The sequence below is a fragment of the Natator depressus genome, chromosome 11, assembly GCF_965152275.1.
Source record: "Natator depressus isolate rNatDep1 chromosome 11, rNatDep2.hap1, whole genome shotgun sequence".
NCBI lineage: Eukaryota > Metazoa > Chordata > Testudines > Cheloniidae > Natator > Natator depressus.
This window is the reverse complement of record NC_134244.1, coordinates 23,051,671-23,071,522: the sequence shown is the minus strand read 5'-3', so window position 1 is coordinate 23,071,522 and position 19,852 is coordinate 23,051,671. Positions and strand designations below refer to the sequence as shown.

Below are 19,852 nucleotides of genomic sequence, written 5' to 3'. Positions count from 1 at the left end.
TCAATCTGTACTGCTAGGATGATGCAACTGAATCAACAAAGACTTTTAAACACAACAAATAGATGAAAAGATAAAACATGTTGTCAGTAATCGAGAGATACCATTTTTCTTTGAATTTCCTTTGACCACTTAATAGAAAGTTAGGTTTCCTGAGTATGCCCATGGTAGACAATGTCAAAATGGTCCTAATGTATTATTACTTGCACCTTTGAGTATTCAAATTTGACAGTGGCATAAACTAGAAGAAAGGCCTCCTGGTATTTCTATGCTACCAAAACAAGCTAAGTGCTTTAGCTTTCTGACCAGCTTCACACCATCAAACCTTCTTCTTTAGATGGAAACTTGAGCAGTAATGTAGCTTTGAGTAAGCTAATGTTTGGATGGACAGATCTAATATTGTTATGGAAGAGTTATTTTCCCATTCTTCTGATAGTGTCAAGCAAAGATTTTAGGAAGTGAATAAAGATAGGGAATGCTCTTATTCCTGTTACTGGTTCTGCCCCTCTGTTTCCCAGGAGAAATATGTTACACAACCAAACTATTATGATCTGAAAACTATTGGCCTGATAATCCACTCACATCAGTGTAAAATAGTTGTAAATGGGGGGAGAATCAGGAAGCGTGTCTCTGCAGAAATAGAAGGGATGACATCAGTATTAACCTACAGTTCAACACAGAATTCATACTTCAAGCTGATCCATTTTATTTCCAGTCCTTCAATATATCTTTGTGTGTTCTTCTTTCTGCCATCTTGCTGCCTGGCAGTGATATACAGCCACTAGAGGAAGGATCTAGTTTTGCTTCACACTGCGAGGTCACAAGTTAACTCTGATTACAATCTGCAGGAGTTTGTACCTCTTCAAATGAACAATAAAGCTCAGACTGAACCACTGCATTTTACTTGGCTTCCAAAACAAAGTCAAGCTCTATATCCTCAGCTATGAGGCTTTCACTACACATTTTTGCTCCCATTTTCTTTTGCTGCCTCTCACATTACTTTAACCCTCCCTTCCAGCCAGACTTTCACTGTGACTCTTGCCATTCCCATTTTGTGCTCCCTTCCATGTGGACTACTATGCTTGGCATCCCTCCCATGTTGGGCAAACATCCTTCCTCTCCACAGTCAAATTTGCATTTGAATGAATTCTGTAAAATTCCACAAAGTCACCCTACATTGCTTACGTCTACACATTCCAGACATTCACACACTGGGTTCTGATGGATTTTATGCCCAGTTGCCAGTCATACGGCCACTACTTATAGCTTGGGAAAGTGCAAAACAAGTTCAAGGCAGATAAAATACCTGGAAACTGACACTATGTCTTTAGAAAATTTAAGATAATAAATGCTGCAAGTCCAGCCAGTCTTGAGTGCTTTAACACAGAAACTATCGATTGTTTTCATAAATGTAAAACATCCAGACACTTGCCAATAGGCACCAAAATAATTTCGAAATAAACAACAAAGAAACAATAAAGATTTTTGCCTTGGGATGCTATAGACCACATTTTCAAACTAGCAAATTTTGCATGGGCAGCCTTTGAAATAGAGAAAAGCCTCAATCTGCATATGCAACTTAGATAATTGTGCATCTAATTACTTGATTTGCATGTGCAAGAGTGCCCACCAAAAAAAAGAAATAAATAAAAAAAAATGCAATTTAGAGCCGTGATTGGAAAGAAAAAAAGAGGCTCTTTATCTCTCATAGTAGTTTATGCCAGAAGAAAGACCAGGGAATGAAAAGCTGAAGCTACTCCAGAAATGGGAGAAATCGAACTGCTCTCTGACTAGAGCTTGCACAGTAAAATATGCAATTTGAAAACTCTGTTTGTGTACACACACACACACATATATGCACACACACACACACAACTCTCTGCTGTAGCTTGGTTTTGGATGAATTTGGCAGTTCAGTTTTACATAAAGATACGGGGCTAAATTCATCCCTGGTGAAATTCACTTTCAAAGTGGTGACATCTTCACTTAGATTTGATTAAAAGTTCACAGAAATGTTTTTAGATTGAATTGAATGGAGTTATATCAGGGATGAATTTGGACCATATAGTTTTCAAAAATAACGTCATGCAGTTGTATTCACAATCATAAAGAATTTCTAATATATCCTTTAGAAACAAATATGCCATGCTACATAGCCTTGAAATTATTACAATCCATGATGAATGACAGAAGAGCGAACATGTACCAAAATTTGGGATGGAGGAAACTGAAATATATTAATAATACCATGTACTTATATGAGAGCATGTATAGCATTTTACATGTTCAAAGTTAAGTGCAAACATGAAATAACATAAGAAAAATCTTTCTACCCTTCATTTATAGGAGTCAAATTCAACCTGTGGCTCTGAATAGTTCAAGAAAAACCACCATCTTTTCTATTGTGTCTCAAAATACTTGAAAATACAATAATAAAGTAAAACTCTTTCCTATTACTACCCTAAGTTAAAAATAACAATAGAAACTTTTTAAAAGCATTGAACACTAAGCTAGAACTAATAGGCCAACAACTGTTGGGAACTGTGGGCAATTTCCTATTATGACAAAATATCTTTACTATTGTGAAAGCTCTTGGGTCCACTCCTACAAAGTGCAGAGTGCCCACACCCTTCATTGGGTAAAATCCTGGCCCTATCAGAATCAGTGGGAGTTTTGCCATTGATGTCTATAAAGCCAAGACTCCAGTGGCACTGCAAGGCACTCAGAACCTCACAGGATAAGGCTCAATTATACTCTTAGGGGCTGAGGGCAGATATAGAGGAGCTCAGTCCTGCAGGCTGATAAGCTATGCTAAAAAAAGTGTGGAAATCCAAAATGCTAGAGTTCAGTGCTCAGCACGGCCGGCCCTAGACCAAAAGGTCCCCCAGGCGAGAAGTGTCTTCGGCACCCGTCCATTTGTTAAACCTTTGAATGCCTTATTTTTATTGCATTTGTAGCCCATTTAATGACTTTGATGCACGATTTGCATGCATGATTATCCCTGTCGTATAAGACTGACCGGTTACTCTCCCCACCACCACCTTTATATACCCGCGAGGGCATGGCTGACAACATTCTAGGAGGTTTGAGGAAAATATAGTTCTCAGAAAGTCTGGAAGGTTCCACGAGATTCTACAAAGGTCCAGACAACTCTAGGAGGTTAGTGAAAAATGAATCCACATATGGAATACCTGAAGCCTTTTACTTCAAACACTCTATTTTCTGTTTTGTCTCTAACAAAAACAGCACCCCTAGCCCAGCGCCCCTCTAACCCCAGCACCCTAGGCCTGGGTCACCTGCCCCCAAATCTGGCCCTGATGCTCAGGATCTGAGCAGAGAGGATTCTGCACAGTGTGGAGAAACATATGCAATGCTCAGCAATGCGAGGAAAATTCTATGCCAGCACTGTACCAAGCACTGGAGAGCAGGGGAAAAGTAGGCATGATGAGTCCAAAATAAGATTTAGCCTGGTTATAGCTGCTTAAGTGCAATCCAGCAGCCTCAAAATGCATGTGTGCAGGCCATTTTTATGATTTTCAGTAGGAGTTACTGCGAACCAGGAAATACAGAAATAATAACACAGAAATAATAAAATAATAACAATAACACAGAAATGTGTCTTAGGATCCTTTGACAATAATATCTCAGACACCTGCTCATTGGCCCAATGAAGATGTGGGGGCACAGTGTTCTTCATGAACTGTTAGTCAGCAGCATTCACTCCCCTCAATGTATTTTGCCATATTGGATTGTTAGCAGCAAAGGGAGTGCTCAGCAGTCCGAGCTGTTAACTCACAACCCTCTCCTACAACTCTATAGGACGGAACCACTTTTTGCAAGGTCAAGAAGAAGGATTCCAAGTCTACTTGTTGTTTAGCTCCCCAAACTAGAGTTCCAGGAAGCCATCTCTTCAGCACAACTCTGCAGAGTGTGAACATCATCTGATATACCTTTATATAATGGTGATGCTGTATGCTTAACCCTTGCCAAGAACAGTAAAGTGTTCAACACTGTGAGTGGCTTTGGGATGTATTTGTTCACTAGCTGCCTATACTGGCTTCCACACCTGTAACATATTATCTATTGATGGATGCGGGATTCGTTTGGGTAATATTTGTGAAAAACCAATACAATTCTAAAATAAAATTTAATTTGAATATTGACTGTATTTCTGGTTCTCATTTGCTCATTTTACTGTTCATCATCCCTCATTTTGTAAGGTGACATTTTGATCCCATTGAAGTCAATAGCAAACACCGCATTGACATCAACGGAACGAGAATTTATCCCCAGTTCTTATGTTTCTGTTTTTCTTCTTTTTCAGCACCTGTATTTTATGTATTCTTCTAATCTTTCTTTTTGTTTCATGATTTTTTTTATTCTTGCACTACTTCTTCCAGCTTTTGTTTCACATTCAATATTCAGTTTACTTTCACTCTTCCTTTTTTATCCCTTTGCTTACTCTGTTTCTCTGATTTCCATGTTTGCCTCATTCTTGTAATTTTGTTTCATTTTTTCTGTCATTTTCTCTTTTATTCTCCTTCTCATCTCCCTTCTCCCTACTACTTTTCCCTTTTTTTCCTGTGCTTTATTTATCTTTCCTGTTTCCTAACCCTACCTACTTCTTTGTTTGTTGTATCTCTCCACCTTTCCTATCATTCCCCAAAATGTGACTCATCATTCTGTGCCGCTATTGTATAGCAGATCCTGAAATATTGTCATCTGAGGCAGTTATGTACTAAACAAAATATTACCAGAGTGAAGGAATCACTTACCCTGATTGACAACAAATCGTAACTTCTGTATTGTTGCCAGATTGCCGCTAACTCTGTAGATTCCATCGACATCCAGACCTAAAAAAGGAAAACATATTTCATATTGGCTCATGTGCGTACTTTATTGAAGATGACAGTCAAGAAAACATAAATGTCCTAACAAATATGGGGAAAAATAGTATGGTGAACTACTAGATAATAAATCACCTGAGAAAGACCAGAATTATATGATGCCTTCTGCCTGATTAAAACAATACAGAAAAACAAAATTGTAGGTTAACTCAATTGAACTCAAAATACTTTATTATAATGTTGTAGTAATTCTCTCACAGGCATACAGTAAAGGTAGAGATATTTCAATTAGCTTGGAAAAGAGTAGTGTAAGTATTAACTTGTGTGTTCACGTACAAATACCCTCCACAAGATGTAAAATCAAATTTGCGTAAGTGTATATTAACTACTTATACTAGCTGGGTTAACAGAACTTTGCAGGTAGAGACACAGACTTTTTGAGCTAAAGGTTGTGAATTGCATTTCTGGTATTGCATATATTCAGTGAGATGATTGCCATGTAACCATGACATGTAAGACTATGTATGGTTTCAGAGTAGCAGCCATGTTAGTCTGTATCCGCAAAAAGAACAGGAGTACTTGTGGCACCTTAGAGACTAACAAATTTATTTGAGCATAAGCTTTCGTAGGCTACAGCCCACTTCATCGGATGCATAGAATGGAACATATAGTAAGAAGATATATATATATATATATACACACACACACATACAGAGAAGGTGGAAGTTGCCATACAAACTGTAAGAGGCTAATTAATTAAGATGAGCTATTATCAGCAGGAGAAAAAAACTTTTGTAGTGATAATCAAGATGGCCCATTTAGACAGATGACAAGAAGGTGTGAGGATACTTAACATGGGGAAATAGATTCAATATGTGTAATGACCCAGCCACTCCCAGTCTCTATTCAAACCCAAGTTAATGGTATCTAGTTTGCATATTAATTCAAACTCAGCAGTTTCTCGTTGGAGTCTGTTTTTGAAGCTGTGGGGCCATGCAGGTACCCATAGCAGTGCCGCTGACTTGAAGGTATATATTGACCCCAAATGTGAAATAGTTGTGGGTGAGGACTAAGTCACAAAGGTCAGCCACTAGGTTTGCCGTGACATTATCGGGGATACTGTTCCTGATAGCTTGTAGTCCATCTTTGTGTGGAATGTTGGTGTAGAGGGCTTCTACATCCATAGTGGCCATGATGGTGTTTTCTGGAAGATCGCCGATAGATTGTATTTTCCTCAGGAAGTCAGTGGTGTCTTGAAGATAGCTGGGAGTGCTGGTAGCATAGGGCCTGAGGAGAGAGTCCACATAGCCAGACAATTCTGCTGTTAGGGTTCCAATGCCTGAGATGATGGGGCAGCCAGGATTTCCAGGTTTATGGATCTTGAGTAGCAAATAGAATACCCCTGGTTGGGGTTCTAGGCATGTGTCTGCACAGAGCTGTTCCTGTGAGTTTTCAGGGAGTTTCTTGAGCAGACGATGTAGTTTCTTTTGGTAATCCTCAGTGGAATCAGAGGATAATGGCCGTAGAATGTGGAGTTAGAGAGCTGCCTAGCAGCCTCTTGTTCATATTCCAACTTATTCATGATGACAATAGCACCTCCTTTTTCAGCCTTTTTGATTATGATGTCAGAGTTGTTCCTGAGGCTGTTGATGGCATTGTGTTCAGCACGGCTGAGGTTATGGTGACATCATCATAGGACCTAATCACATTAGCCACGCCATCAGGGGCTCATTCACCTGCACATCTACCAGTGTGATATATGCCATCATGTGCCAGCAATGCCCCTCTGCCATGTACATTGGCCAAACCGGACCGTCTCTATGCAAAAGAATAAATGGACACAAATCTGACATCAGGAATCATAACATTCAAAAACCGGTAGGAGAACACTTCAGCCTCTCTGGCCACTCAGTAAAAGACTTAAGGGTGGTAATTTTGCAACAGAAAAGCTTCAGAAAGAGACTCCAACGAGAAACTGCTGAGCTTGAATTAATCAGCGAGATGTGTATGTTATTTACAAAGCATTTTACTATGGCACTGTTTTGTACCAAGTTGATTGAGTTTGATGATTTAATGCCCCGGAGGTTTTATTGCAAATAATGAAGAGTGTTTTCAAGGACACCTTGGGAGTCCCATTTTCCCCTTAAATCTGATCAGGTATCATCTTTTGGAGGAAACTTTCTCTTACAGTAGGGTCTGCTGATATACTCTTTTAAAATTGAAAACTTTAAACTTTAAAACTTAAAACTGGTAACTGCCAATCGCATAAGAACAGAGGAAGAAATCTGCATGCTCCAAAATTTAAAACACTAAACCATATAGTGCCACTTGAAATGTATAAGTCGCAGATCAGCATGATGCAGAGAGGGGTTTACTGGAGATCCACTGCTCCATAATGGAGTTGTAGAAGCTATTAGTCACTTGGAACCCAAGTCTTAGCCACATTGTTTTATAAGAAGGCTGACTTCTTCTACAGAAAAAACCTAAATTAATTAGCATGTGCTACAGCCGAAGACAGGCTCAGCATTCCTCCTATGTAGTAAACTAAATTCTGCTTTTAATGTTACCTATTGAAAGTAAAAAAAGAAAAAACAGCTCATATTACAACACAAAGCAGTTCTATAACTTATATACTACACTGCAGGACCAAGCAAAATTCAGATGTGATTTGAAATTTTAAAATAACATGTCAACAAGACGCAGAGGAGGGATTACGGGGAATCCTGCTGCTGGCAAATGGGAGAACGGGTACACTCCAGATGATGTGAGTGTATTTTAGGACTGGGCCCTGGAAATTGAGATTTTGTGGAGAAATGTCCCCACAGAAGTCACTAGCAAAACTCCCATTGGCTTCAAAGGGGGCAGAATTTCACCCTTGAGATTGCAAATGGATAACAGGTCATTGGACCTCAGTCCCATTCAAAAAGACTGTCTATTCAGGTAAGAAATGGGTAAGGGAAGGAAGAAGTGCTCGGCTGATGCCTTCTGTGTGTTGAGGAAATTGGGTAATAGTGTTGGTAAGAATCTTTAACTGATTTTTCTCAAACTTCCAAAAGATTTGACTATAGTTTGTTTAGAAAGGCAGAAAAAGTTTTCAGGGGTTGGCAGCAGTACTCATCCCATCATTTAATATTTGACATCATAAACATTGGCACAGCAACAAACTGCATATAAATATTAAATATTACTAACCATATATTAATATAATATTAATAATAACCATACAAGCATACTAACTCCAAAGGTGAAATAACATTACCTTTAACATCCTTCATATTTTGCAACCCTTGCCACATGTAAACTCACACATATTGCAGACATTCTGAACCCGTCTCTGTCTCCAAAGTATACTTTGATACACAAATTCAATGTATTTTTAGCAGCTTGAGAACTGAAGTATAACAGGCATATTGTGACAGAGATTTCCTAAGCAAAACAAGATCTGTCTGAAGCTGTTCTAGTTATATTAGTCTCATACAATTTAATTTTTATTATTTCTGAAAGGTGCTTTGGGATGCTTTATATCCAGGTTACCATACTGATTTAATAATTGAAGGGTAGTCTCATGCTTCCTATTCAGTAAGGGGCACAACCTTTGGTAACTTAACTGAGTTGAGTTGCTTACAGATTTGTTTGTTTGTTTGTTTGTTTGTTTTAAATATTGCTGCAGACACATCTTGCGTCAGTTTATCTTGAACAATTTATTTGAAAAAGAAATAATAATTCCATAATATGTATCGGTTATACATGTCTTTTATCAGTCCATTTCATTGTCTACCCTTCACCAGTGGGAGCTCTGCAATCTAATACTGAAAATGATGGTTCATGTCAGGAAGATCTCCTTTGGTTATAGAGGGCTAAAGAGAAAGTTTATCTAAGAGAAATAAAAAAGGATTCGGTAATCAAGAACACTTGGAAACTATCCATGTACAGGATACATAACATACGAACAAATGGAAGTTACTAAAATGCTTAAGTAATGCAACTCTATCTTAAAACTCAACAATCCCACTCTCTTCTTGGAAGTGGGGGAGTAAGACAAACAGAGTAGTTGCCAGTTTAAGAATGTGGATCTCTTGTGGTCATAGATTGAGAATTGCATCCCACTAAACTGCATAGTGAGTTGATCTAAACCAGAATGTAAAGGAAAAAAAACAAAGAAATGTTAACTTCCATTTGAATCTAGCATGACTCAGTTCTCAAGCCTTCTGGACATGGAATAAGAGCATGTGAAAGCCACATATAGAGCTCTGTATGTGATAATAATCTCTCACATTAGTAGCACTGATTTGGAAGAGCTTACCCCCTTGGTATCATGCTATTTAAATGATCTGAATCAAGTGAAAATGACAACCTCTGTAGTAAACTGGAGGACATTACATCTTGCAAAATGATCTGGAACATATAAGTAAATTATTATTGTTATAAATTTACTTGGGTCCAGAAAGGAGGTCTGATTAGCATTTCATTTGGACACACAATATGGCAGACAGAGAAAAACCTGAGAATATTACACCAATTATAGTGTTCACATGTCATTAACTTTCTGCTCCAAGAACTTTGAAAGTTAAGCTAAACCAAACCAATGTAAATTGGTGGATTTGGACATCCTTTTCATTACCACATTATCCTAGCTGGAAACTACTTATTTTGGAAATCCAATTAGGCCAAGTGATTTTTTTTTTTAAAAGAGAAGGTTCTTATGTTCTGATTGTGTGAAGAAGTTTTCAAAGAAAATCACTTTTAAGGGCACCTTTATCAAGAATAAAAACATCACTGCTCTGCTGTCAGTGTTTCTTCATGGCAGGCTATAAATACAAGATGAAACAAAAGTATTTTCAAAGTGTCCTATCTGGTGCTGGCATTAAAGTATAGTGGTAAAGAACAATTCAAAAAAAAATATTCGCTGTATTAAAGTCAGATTATTTGTTCATCATGTGCTGACCTTCTTGTGTTTCGAAATGGTTTTTATCATTGAGAAAAATAACTGGTCTTTCCCCCAGAGGGTAACAAGTATTTTTTAAAGAAGCTTAGAATAGGATGGGCACACAATTAGATATTATCAGACCAAATGGTGGTCAAAACTCAGTGGAAACAATGCAGCTGTCCCAAGCTATTCCCACCATAAATCTTATAAGCTTTCCAGAAAAAAAAATTGGATAAGGACTGACTCCAGAATTTAGCTACCAGAATATAGACAGAGTATAACAATGCTCTTGTTAAAAGCAGTCATATGTTATAGATTAGGATACACTGGTATTAGTAATGGGCAAATCTAAAAGGGAACAGAATACAGGTTTGGGTCAGATACATAAACATCAAAGTTATATGAACTACTTTGTGTAAGTGGCTTGAAGATCTCAAAAGAACACTTCTGGTGCTCTTTATTTCTAGCTGAGCTGGGAATATTGCAAAAATGGCCTTTCTTGCATTATTGTTTCACTTCCAAGTGCAGTCCCAGCTGGAACCTGGAAGTATAGAGGAGCATTAGGAATAACAAAATACTACAGAGGATATAAATATAATCCCAATATTTCAGAACTTCTAAATTACTCAGTTTGGATTCTGTAATAGAAATGGGCAAATGTCTGAAGAAGTTCTTATGTTTTCTGAGCTAGTTTACCCCCTCCCCAATACAGGAGTTGTCATATCTATCCACTGGCTAAAATCCTGCTCTGTCTCATACCAATGAAACCCCTTATTGTGCTTAAGTTTTAAGATCATAGCACAAAGTATGGGTGCCAACTCATTATCTTAGTATCCATTAGATCTTATCTGTTATCTTAAAACTTAATATTTTGTGAGTTTCATTCAATTGTTTTTTAAAAAACTTCAATAGTTATTTTTATACATTTTTTCTAGATCTTAAAATCCATTATATTTTATTACTGAGTGTTTGATAATTTCCTATACATGAGCACTCAAAACTTTTAACAATAACTATTTACTGAAATTGATCTGGTATTGAGACCTGTTTGTAGTTATATGAAAAGAAGCATCGTACTGGGTATAACAAAGTAAAATGTAAACTTGATGAAAGGCATCCCTTGGGCAGTACTTTCATTTAAAATCAGCTATGTTCAGGGTAAAAATCTTGTATTTCAAAGGAACCTGGTATGCTTCCCGATAAACAGAAAGAAAATATGTTTTAAAACTAAAAAATTATTATGTAATCAAGCATTTGTCGTGTTTGTGATGTACTGCAGAGGACTCCCATAACTGTGAGCCACTGTGTTACCTTCTTTGCCTCAGAAAAGGAAAGTTTTGTTATTGCTAAGCTGTGTGTCAGTTCCCTGACATACCAGCCTGTTTGCCTTGCCAGCAAACACTTCAAGACTCTACCAATCTAAACCTTGTCTTGTAGGTAACTATCAATGAACCCCAGTTCCCAGTGTCCAGCCCCTCTCACTGGAAACTCACAGAAATTATTAAGTTTGCTCTCTCTCTCTGAAGGCAGCACACATCAGCCTGTTAGGTTAGCTAAAGACTCACATGTTACTTTAATACACAGCATAGAGATGATTTTGTAATAAATCAAGAATAAGTTTATTAACAAAGAACAGACATTAAGTGACACTAAGAAAGAATAAAAGAGACTGGCTTGGTTACAAATAAAAATAAATAAAACAAGCTTTTTAGTGACTAAAAATGTAGGTTACTTACCTCTAACTAGAAGTTATTCAAGATGGGTGGTTCCTACATGTATTCCATATGTGGGTATACATGCACACCTGAGTCCAGAGATTCTTAACAAGTGTCCATTGGGCTGCCCAACTGGGCATAAGATGTAGTGCTGGCCAACATCTCTCCAGTTCCTCTTCTTACCACAAATCCAATAGGATTTGAAGCAGAGGGGACAGAAGGTGGGTAGTGGAATACAGCTAGGGGCCACACATCTCAAAGAACTTCCATTTATTCTTTGAATGCTGGTGTCTAAGTGTATTTCACATGTGGGTGACTGACAAGGAGTATTCAGATTGGAGGGGGTGCGGGGATGCTGGCAGTAAAGATGCTTGAAGAACTGCAGTCCCCACAGCTATATCTGTGAGAGGCCTGAATTAGCACACAATGTTTTGTGAACGTGTGAATGAAACTCCAGGTAGCTGCTCTGCATACATCCAGTATTGGTACCTCCTGTAGAGATGCTGCAGAAGCAGCTTGTGCTCTCTTGCAGTGTGCCCTTACCCCATCTTGGGGAGGAATATAGCATGTTATGATGCAACCAAAAATCCATTTTGAGTTTCTCTGAGAAGATATTGCTTTGCCTTATGACCTTTCTGCTACAGCAAGAAACATTCCTGGTGATTTTCTGATTGGTTTGGTTCTTTCCAAATAGAATGCGAAGACATGTCTGTCATCCAAGGAACTAAGTCTTTAATCATCAATGGAAACATGCAGTTTGGGGGGAAAAAACAGGTAAGTGGATAGATTGGTTGACATGGAATTCAGAAATTACCTTAAGGAGGAATTTAGGATGAAAGGAAAGGAAACCTTCCCATCTCGCTTACCCTTCTGGTCAAAGTAATAGCAACTAAAAATACAACATTCATGGAAAGCTGTGTCATACAGCATCTGGCCAAAGGTTCATATTATGACTATTGACACAATGAGATTGAGGTCCCATAGAGTTGTAGGGTTGACCACTAGTGAAAAGGTCTTGACTAGGCCTTTCTGGAATCTAATCTGTTGTTGGGCGATTAAAAATTCCACTGGAGGAAGAAAGCACTGATTGCTGTGAATGACTTTCAGTAAACTAAGGGAAAGATCCAAATTCTTCGGTGACAGAAGATAATCTAAAATGACTGAGACATCTGCAGAGCCTGAGGAAGACTGATTGTGCTGTGCCCAGGTAGAGAAACATCTCCATTTAACTAGGTAGAAGTTCCTAGTTGAATCTTTCCTAATCTGAGTAAGAATGGCTTGGACAGCTTCCAAACATGAGTATTCTAGTTCTGATGCCTATCCAAAAAACAGACTGTGAGGTGAAGTGGGCCTGGATTGGAGTGTCTGATTTTGCTGTCTTACTGAGTTAGAAGATCCAGGAAGGGACAGATCCTGATTGGAGGATGGGTTCTCAGAAGTTCCGGGAACCAAAACTGTCTGGTCCAGTTGCATGCTATAAGAATGACTCTGGTCCTGTCATGATGGATGGGGAGATGGATGGAAAGGAAAGGCATATCTGAGTTGGTGGGGTCATGATAACAGGAGACTATTACCCTGGGAGTTGTGGCTCATCATTGATCTGGAGCAGTTCAGGGGAAGTTTCCTGTTCCTTTGGGACTTGAAGAGATCCCACTGGTGTGTTCCCCAGGGAGTGAATATTTCGCTCAGGACCAAGTAGTGTATTTCCCATTCATGGTCTGCAGAGAAGTGCCTGCTTTGGTTATCCACTAGAGAATTCTGAACACCTGTACATATGTGGCTTGAATAGTGATATGGTTTCTGATGCATCAGTTCCAAAGCCTGACTGCTTCCAGGCAGAGGGGAAAGGATCTTGTTCTACACTGTTTATCTAAAAGACAGCGGTAATATTATGTGACATTATTTGGATAAGTTGTATGAGTGGGAGCAATGCCCTGCAGGCCAGGTGGACCACTCTCACTTCCAGTAGGTTGATTTGCAGCCTTGCCTTCCATGGGATCCAAAAGCCATATACGGTGTGGTCATTTAGGTGGGCACCCCATCCCAGAAGGAATGTGTCTGTTACGGTGACACTGGGGGGTTGGAGTGTTGAAGCGTACTCCCAGTCCCACTCGTTATGGGTTCAACCACCATGTGAGAGAGGCAAAGACCTTGGTGGGAACAGTCACTTCGCTGTTCATGTGGCTCCTGTCTGGGGTGTAGAGAGACCAGAGCCAGGCCTGTCGGCAAGGTAAATGAAGTCTGGCGCATGATGTCACATACGTACACAAGGTCATGTGGCCTGGTAGAGAAAGGTGTACTTTGAGTATAGTTTTTGATTTGAGTCCAGTGTTGCTTTGATAAAGTTTATCATCCATGTGGGGCTCAAAATGGATTTTTCTTTGTTCATAGATACCCTGCACTGCTAAAAGATGGAGCAGGAACAAAGTTGCTGACCTTTGTTGGTTGGTTGGAATGACCAGTTAGGAGCTAGTCATCCAAGTATGAGAAGACTGTGTAGCCATGACATCTCATTAGGGCTACCACCACATAGAAAACCTTTGTGAATACCCTGGGTGTTATTGCCAGTCCAAAGGGAAGGACGCTGAACTGGTCATGTTCCTGACCTACCAGTAACTGAGGAAACTTTCTGTGGGGAAGAGGAATATCTCCATGAAAATAGGCATCCTTCATGTTGAGAGCCACGAACCACGTTTCCTTCTGTAAGAAGGGGAATATTGATTCTAGTGTAACCATCCTAAATTTTGACTTTTGAATAAAGATGTTCAGTTGTTGAATTTCAAACTCTATATTTTCCTGAGCTTCCCTACTTCATAGCAGCCTTCTGATTCTCTGTATAGGACCAAACTGACCAGGGACTCTTTATGCCAGGGGACTTTCTTGGGGAGTGGAGTGGTCATACTGCTTTACAGTCACTTTGTGCCAGCATAGGGCTATCTTATAGGCCCAGTCCTATAGCTGACACAGATCATGCAAACTCCAGGAAAATTTCACATTAAGAAATACAAAACAAAACAAACAAACAAACAAAAAACCCCAAACAACCCAACAACAACTGGCCATCTAGGCATCCCAAAGGTAGATCTTGGTGTGAGGGTTTGGTGAAACACTTCAAGAAATGAGACAAGTCTTTGTCACTGTGCTTGAAAGATATATAAGTGAAGAACATGATTTTGTATTTTATCAATGTTGTCTGACATGATCAGAGAGATATAATAGCATTCCAACATGAAGAGAGAGTCAGATTTTCCTTGCAGTGATAAATAAAAGATGGAACAAAAGGAGATGGAAATCTGATGAAGAACTCTCTGTATTTCAGACATTGGAGAAATTGTTCCAAAACTTATCCACAACAGAAAACTCAGGTGTCCGGATCTGGATTTCAACAGTTTTTAGCTTATGCCTCCTCTCTTCCCACCATGCACACACTAGCGCATATACTTTTGAAATATTTAGTAAACTTTGAACTTTTGAAAGCTTTCACTTTCTGGTTCTAGATAATTCTCCCTTCTCTTCCTCTCTTTATAGACTCCTTGCCCACTACCAAGAGTACCATCGAATCTCTTGCTTCATGTTTAAAAATCAAGGTAGGAAACCCAATAATTGAACATCCTCGAATGGGAATGATTGCAACACCTGAATTAAGTAATGAAGAGTGTGTATGCAATCTATACCATTTCAATAATGTTGTCAATATTCTTTTCTTTTGAACTGATGTTATTTTTGTGGTTTCAGTCCATAAACGTGTCATGTAATTTACTTTGTTCCTTTTCATATCACTAGGTGGCAGATTGTTTACTTAGACATATTTGTACAATGGAATAAGGTCAATAACAGTATAAAATATGAGTACTCATCTCATCATCGTACAGCGTTACAGTTAAATACCTAAATCAAGTTTGCTTAATCTTCCCCTCAATTGTATAGCACTGTTTTTAATGTCCACGAAGTTTGTAGTTTTAGTACAGAAACAGCAAAACTTATTTAGAAGGTTCACTGTGACAAACAAGAAAACTAAACTTTGAAGATATTTGTTTAGAATGTGTCATCAAAGTTACATCAAGCATGCAGTATGTTGCTACTAATACATATTCTTGCCATCTTTTTATCCTCATTTTTTTGTAGCTAAACAAAGTGACCTCATTGTTTTCCACTGCATTTTCTCTTAAACATTGGCTGGGAAGATTGAGATTAAGGAATGTGGGAAAATAGATTCCCAAGCCACGTCCATCCCCTTTAATTCTGAGCTGTAATTTTTGGCTTGGCTTGAATCACAGTCATCACATTTCATTCTGAATCTCTCTGTAAAGTGATCTTTCTTAAACATTTCTTTCACTCATCATGGGATCAGAAACAAAGCCATTCTAGTCTTTCAGTGAAACACTTATAAACATCTTTTTACAGAGGAATCACAGGAGCTGAATTTCCTTTAAAAATATCTGAAAGAAAGGAGGTTTTCATTGCCTGATTGTCCTCTTTGTGAATCTTGTCATCTGTATGCCATGAGCTACAGCTATTTTAATCTGTTTTTGTTTGCAATCCATTTGGTGTCCGCCCAAGAAAATGCAGGTGATTCTAATTAACTTACTGCTGAAGATGTGGAAAAATCTCAATTGTGTTACAGAAAATTATACACTTAAAACCTTCCCTCTATTATTTATAATGTCTTATTAATGAAAATGATTACATGAATATATTTACCACCTGATTCATCTTTGTTCACTTTTTAAATCAACAAGGTTTATGACAAAGGGAAAAAAACTACCAAACACAGACCTCGTGTACACATGCCAGCTCTTTGATTTAACTGGAACGGCATTTTAAAAAATAACATTACTCTACTTTATGGAACACGATTTAATATCTGAAATAACTACAATCCAGTTTCCCCCCTTAAAGCCTTTTAAAATGCTCTAAAGACCAAATTTTGCCCTTAAAATGTAAGTGCTTAATTGGAAGATTTTGTTTGTCTCTGAATATTTTCTAGAGAACTTCCATTCTGCTCTCTTTTGCTGGATCTGGTTGTGGGCAGTGTTAATATTTTGAAGTTTAGGCTAGCCAGGCCCAATATGGCTAGTATTTAATCCATGTGGCTAAGCATGGACAAAGTACTTTAGTTTATGGCATGTGCCTCATTCTAGCTATCCAATCCAAACCAAATGGGCTTCCAGGAGTTAAAGTAGAGCTGACAGCACTGGAGCACCAGTTCCATCTCCTTCACAAAATAGATACATCTCCACTTCCTCCTCATAAGAAACAACAGCACCTAGTCAAATATGAACAAGACACAATCTACAGTTTTAGGATCCAGACAATTGTGTAGAATGAATGATAATTGCCATAGGAATAATCCAGTAGCCAAACCTTTCTCCCACCCACAAACAAAATTAAATCAACTCAACTAGCCAGTAATTCAAAGCCGCCCAATCTATCCCAATGCCCATCCCACTGATACACTCAGACCTTCCCAAGATCCCTAGCAAGCGGATGGTCTGTGCAGCACGTCCTAAAAGTCAACAGATCCAGGCTATTCTGTACCAAGAAAGGACATATGTTCCAAAGTTGAGGGAGCCCTGACAGTGAGTGCCCTGCTACCATTTCCCTCTCTTTTACATAGAGGGGTCTCCAGCCCCTCTGAGCTGAACTTGAACACTTCTGGTAATTGCTATTCTGGCAGTACAGCACTACGGGTATGAAAACTGATTTTTCAGGTAAGCAAGTCCCAGGCCATTTAGGGTTTTGTAGGTAAAAAAAATAAAATTTGTGTGAAAACCAATAGGCAGCCAATAGAGATCCCAGAGCATGGGCACCATATATTTCCTGTCAGATACAATGATATTCATCGTTACTGCTTTCTACCAGTTACTGTTTCTGCTTGTGTGCCCCCATGTAGCACACACTGCAGTACTCTAATATTGATGTGATAATGGTGTGGATAATAATTGTGAAGTCCAGAAGAAAAGTCTATCAGAAAAAAGAAGGTTGCCACCACTGGCCAGGCGCAGATGGAAACAAGCAACTTGGCTATTTCTAAGAGATGATCACAAAAGAGTAGCTGGGGATCTAATGAAGGGGGAGGGGGGGAGAGAAAGGGTATATCTGTGACCAAGAAATATGTACAACATTTCCATTTCTTATATCCCAGCTGTGCCTGTTAACTTCTCAAAACATGTACGGTCGAGGAATAAAGCATACTTGACTGATATTTATTGCAATATGCTTTATACAAAATTTCTATCCGTATCTGTTCTGTCACACATTATGTTCTCAAAGAGTTAAGTAACATGAAAAATACAGGCTCAAGATTATATCTGTCATGGATGAAAATACTACATTTATGACTCAATGTAATCCATTCATTAGTTTATGGACCCAAGCCCTCCAGGGAGTGTCACAACTCCACATGATATCCTTGAGTGGTATATTTTGCCTTTGGATCTCTGGTTTAGCTGAAAGAAGTTTAAAAACACATGTAGCCTGACAACTCCCTACTGGCTACACAACTGAGGAGGGTCAAGAGCATAAAATATTCCAGCAAAAGCCAGCTGTAACTTATGCTCACTAGACTGGCTCAGGATCAGTCTGTTTCAGACAGTAGCATACAAAGAATTTATGCACTTTGCTAAATCCTCCCACTTTCATTAAACCATGCCCCATTTGGGGATCCATCATCATAAACATTAGGCCTGCATTTTCTGAGCAACAGCAGAATACTAATGAATGCTGTACTTGGGGGGTCTAAACTCTTCACTCAGGGCTATACACTGCCCTGAGTCAGTCTCATTAATTTCAATGGGGGCTGTGGGTGCAAACTGAAGGGCAGATATAGCTCTTTAGGCAATTCCTCTTATTGATAGTAGAAATAACCTAGTGCACAATAGAGACAAATCCTGATACTGTCTTTAACAACAAGAGTCAAGTTAACTCCTTACTGCTGTGTATGCTGTCACCAGGCTGACCAATGCTGATGATTATTTGGCTCTGATTTGATGAAGGTGGAAGCACTCCGCAGTTGGGTGCCATGAATCTGCTTGGGCAAGGGTTGGTGGGGAGCTTATAGTCCCTGGATTTTGGTACCCCCATTCCCAATTCTTGGCCCACAGAGGTTACTGCAGAAGGACAGTGACTGGGACTGTGTTATATCTAGGAAGGGATATAAGAGTCACTAGGAAGATCTCTGACTTCCCTATCCTTGGGCTGCTTGGTTATGGGTGAAAAATCCAGTTAGGCCCACTCCTCTTTTCTCCATCTGACACTGCCATTTTGGATATGTTCCTGAAGAATGGTGCTCCTTTAAGGAATTTTCAGATGCCCCAGAGTTATCTGGAAAGAAACCACCTTTGATTTCAGGGATAGGTACTGTGTACTGTACACCATGTGTACATCTCTGACATCATTTCCCAGTACTGTAGGCTGGGAGAGAGAATATAACTCTGCCACTGGGTAGGCAGGATGTGTTCAATGAGTATAGAATCCTAAGGGGACACCTGATGGGATTCAAATAGCTTTTCACATCCAAGGAGCTGTGTTTGGCCCATACAGTGAGAAAAAAACAGACCATCATAGTTAATTCTGAATTTTGTAGTTTGAGAGAAACTGGGCCCTTAAAATGGAGATTTAGGACCTGTTTTTTCAAAAGGTGCTTACCTTCAGTTCCCATATTTCACACAATATGAAATGAGGGCATAATTTTGCAGGCATATAAATATGTATCTGATTTTAAGTACATTCAGGTAGTTAGATGTCTATATAGGAGTATTTATATTTGTTCACAATTGTGTTTGCAAAATGGGAGGGCTGTTTTAAAAGTTAGGCCCTTAAATCTAAGCACTGCTGTCAGATAAATGTGAGTGCAGCAGTGTGTACCTTGTAAAATCAGTTACAATGCTTTGGTGTGCAAGACTTGGCCCTCATTTTACAAAATATGCAGACATATACTACTCCTAGGGGAATTCTGTGCCACTGCGCAATGCAGAATTTTGCAGAAATCAATGTTGTGCCTGTGAAATTTCCTTTCTCCCAGAGAAATGGGTTGTGGAGCTACTGGTTGCTATAGGGGCTGCTGGACCCAGCAGAGCCCAGCTCTCACATAGAAGACAAGACTGGGGGGAGGGGAAGAGGAGGGAGCTAGAGGGTTCCTGTTAGGTGCAGTTCCCAGCACGCCCTGAGGGAAGGAGAGGGCAGTGCACAGGAAACTCTGTGCAAGCCTGGGACCGAGCTTCAGGATGTTTCTCCCTCTGGATCCCTGGGCTCTGGGGAGGAAGGCGTGCAGGTAACTAGGCAAAGGGAGACCCTGTGGCTGGGCTCAGGGTGTCGGGGACAAGAGGGTTTGGGTGTATTTCGCTGGGGAGGCCCCCATGGCTGGG

The 19,852-nt window shown here is 39.3% G+C and overlaps 1 protein-coding gene across 1 annotated transcript in view; it reads right to left on the bottom strand.

Moving 5' to 3' along the window:
• ARHGAP15 (Rho GTPase activating protein 15) overlaps window positions 1-19,852 on the bottom strand; it is a 465,551-nt gene that overhangs the window by 131,632 nt on the left and 314,067 nt on the right. The window contains exon 11 of the mRNA XM_074967296.1: window positions 4,773-4,850. Coding sequence (XP_074823397.1) covers window positions 4,773-4,850 — 78 coding nt within the window. The remainder of the gene's footprint in view (window positions 1-4,772; window positions 4,851-19,852) is intronic.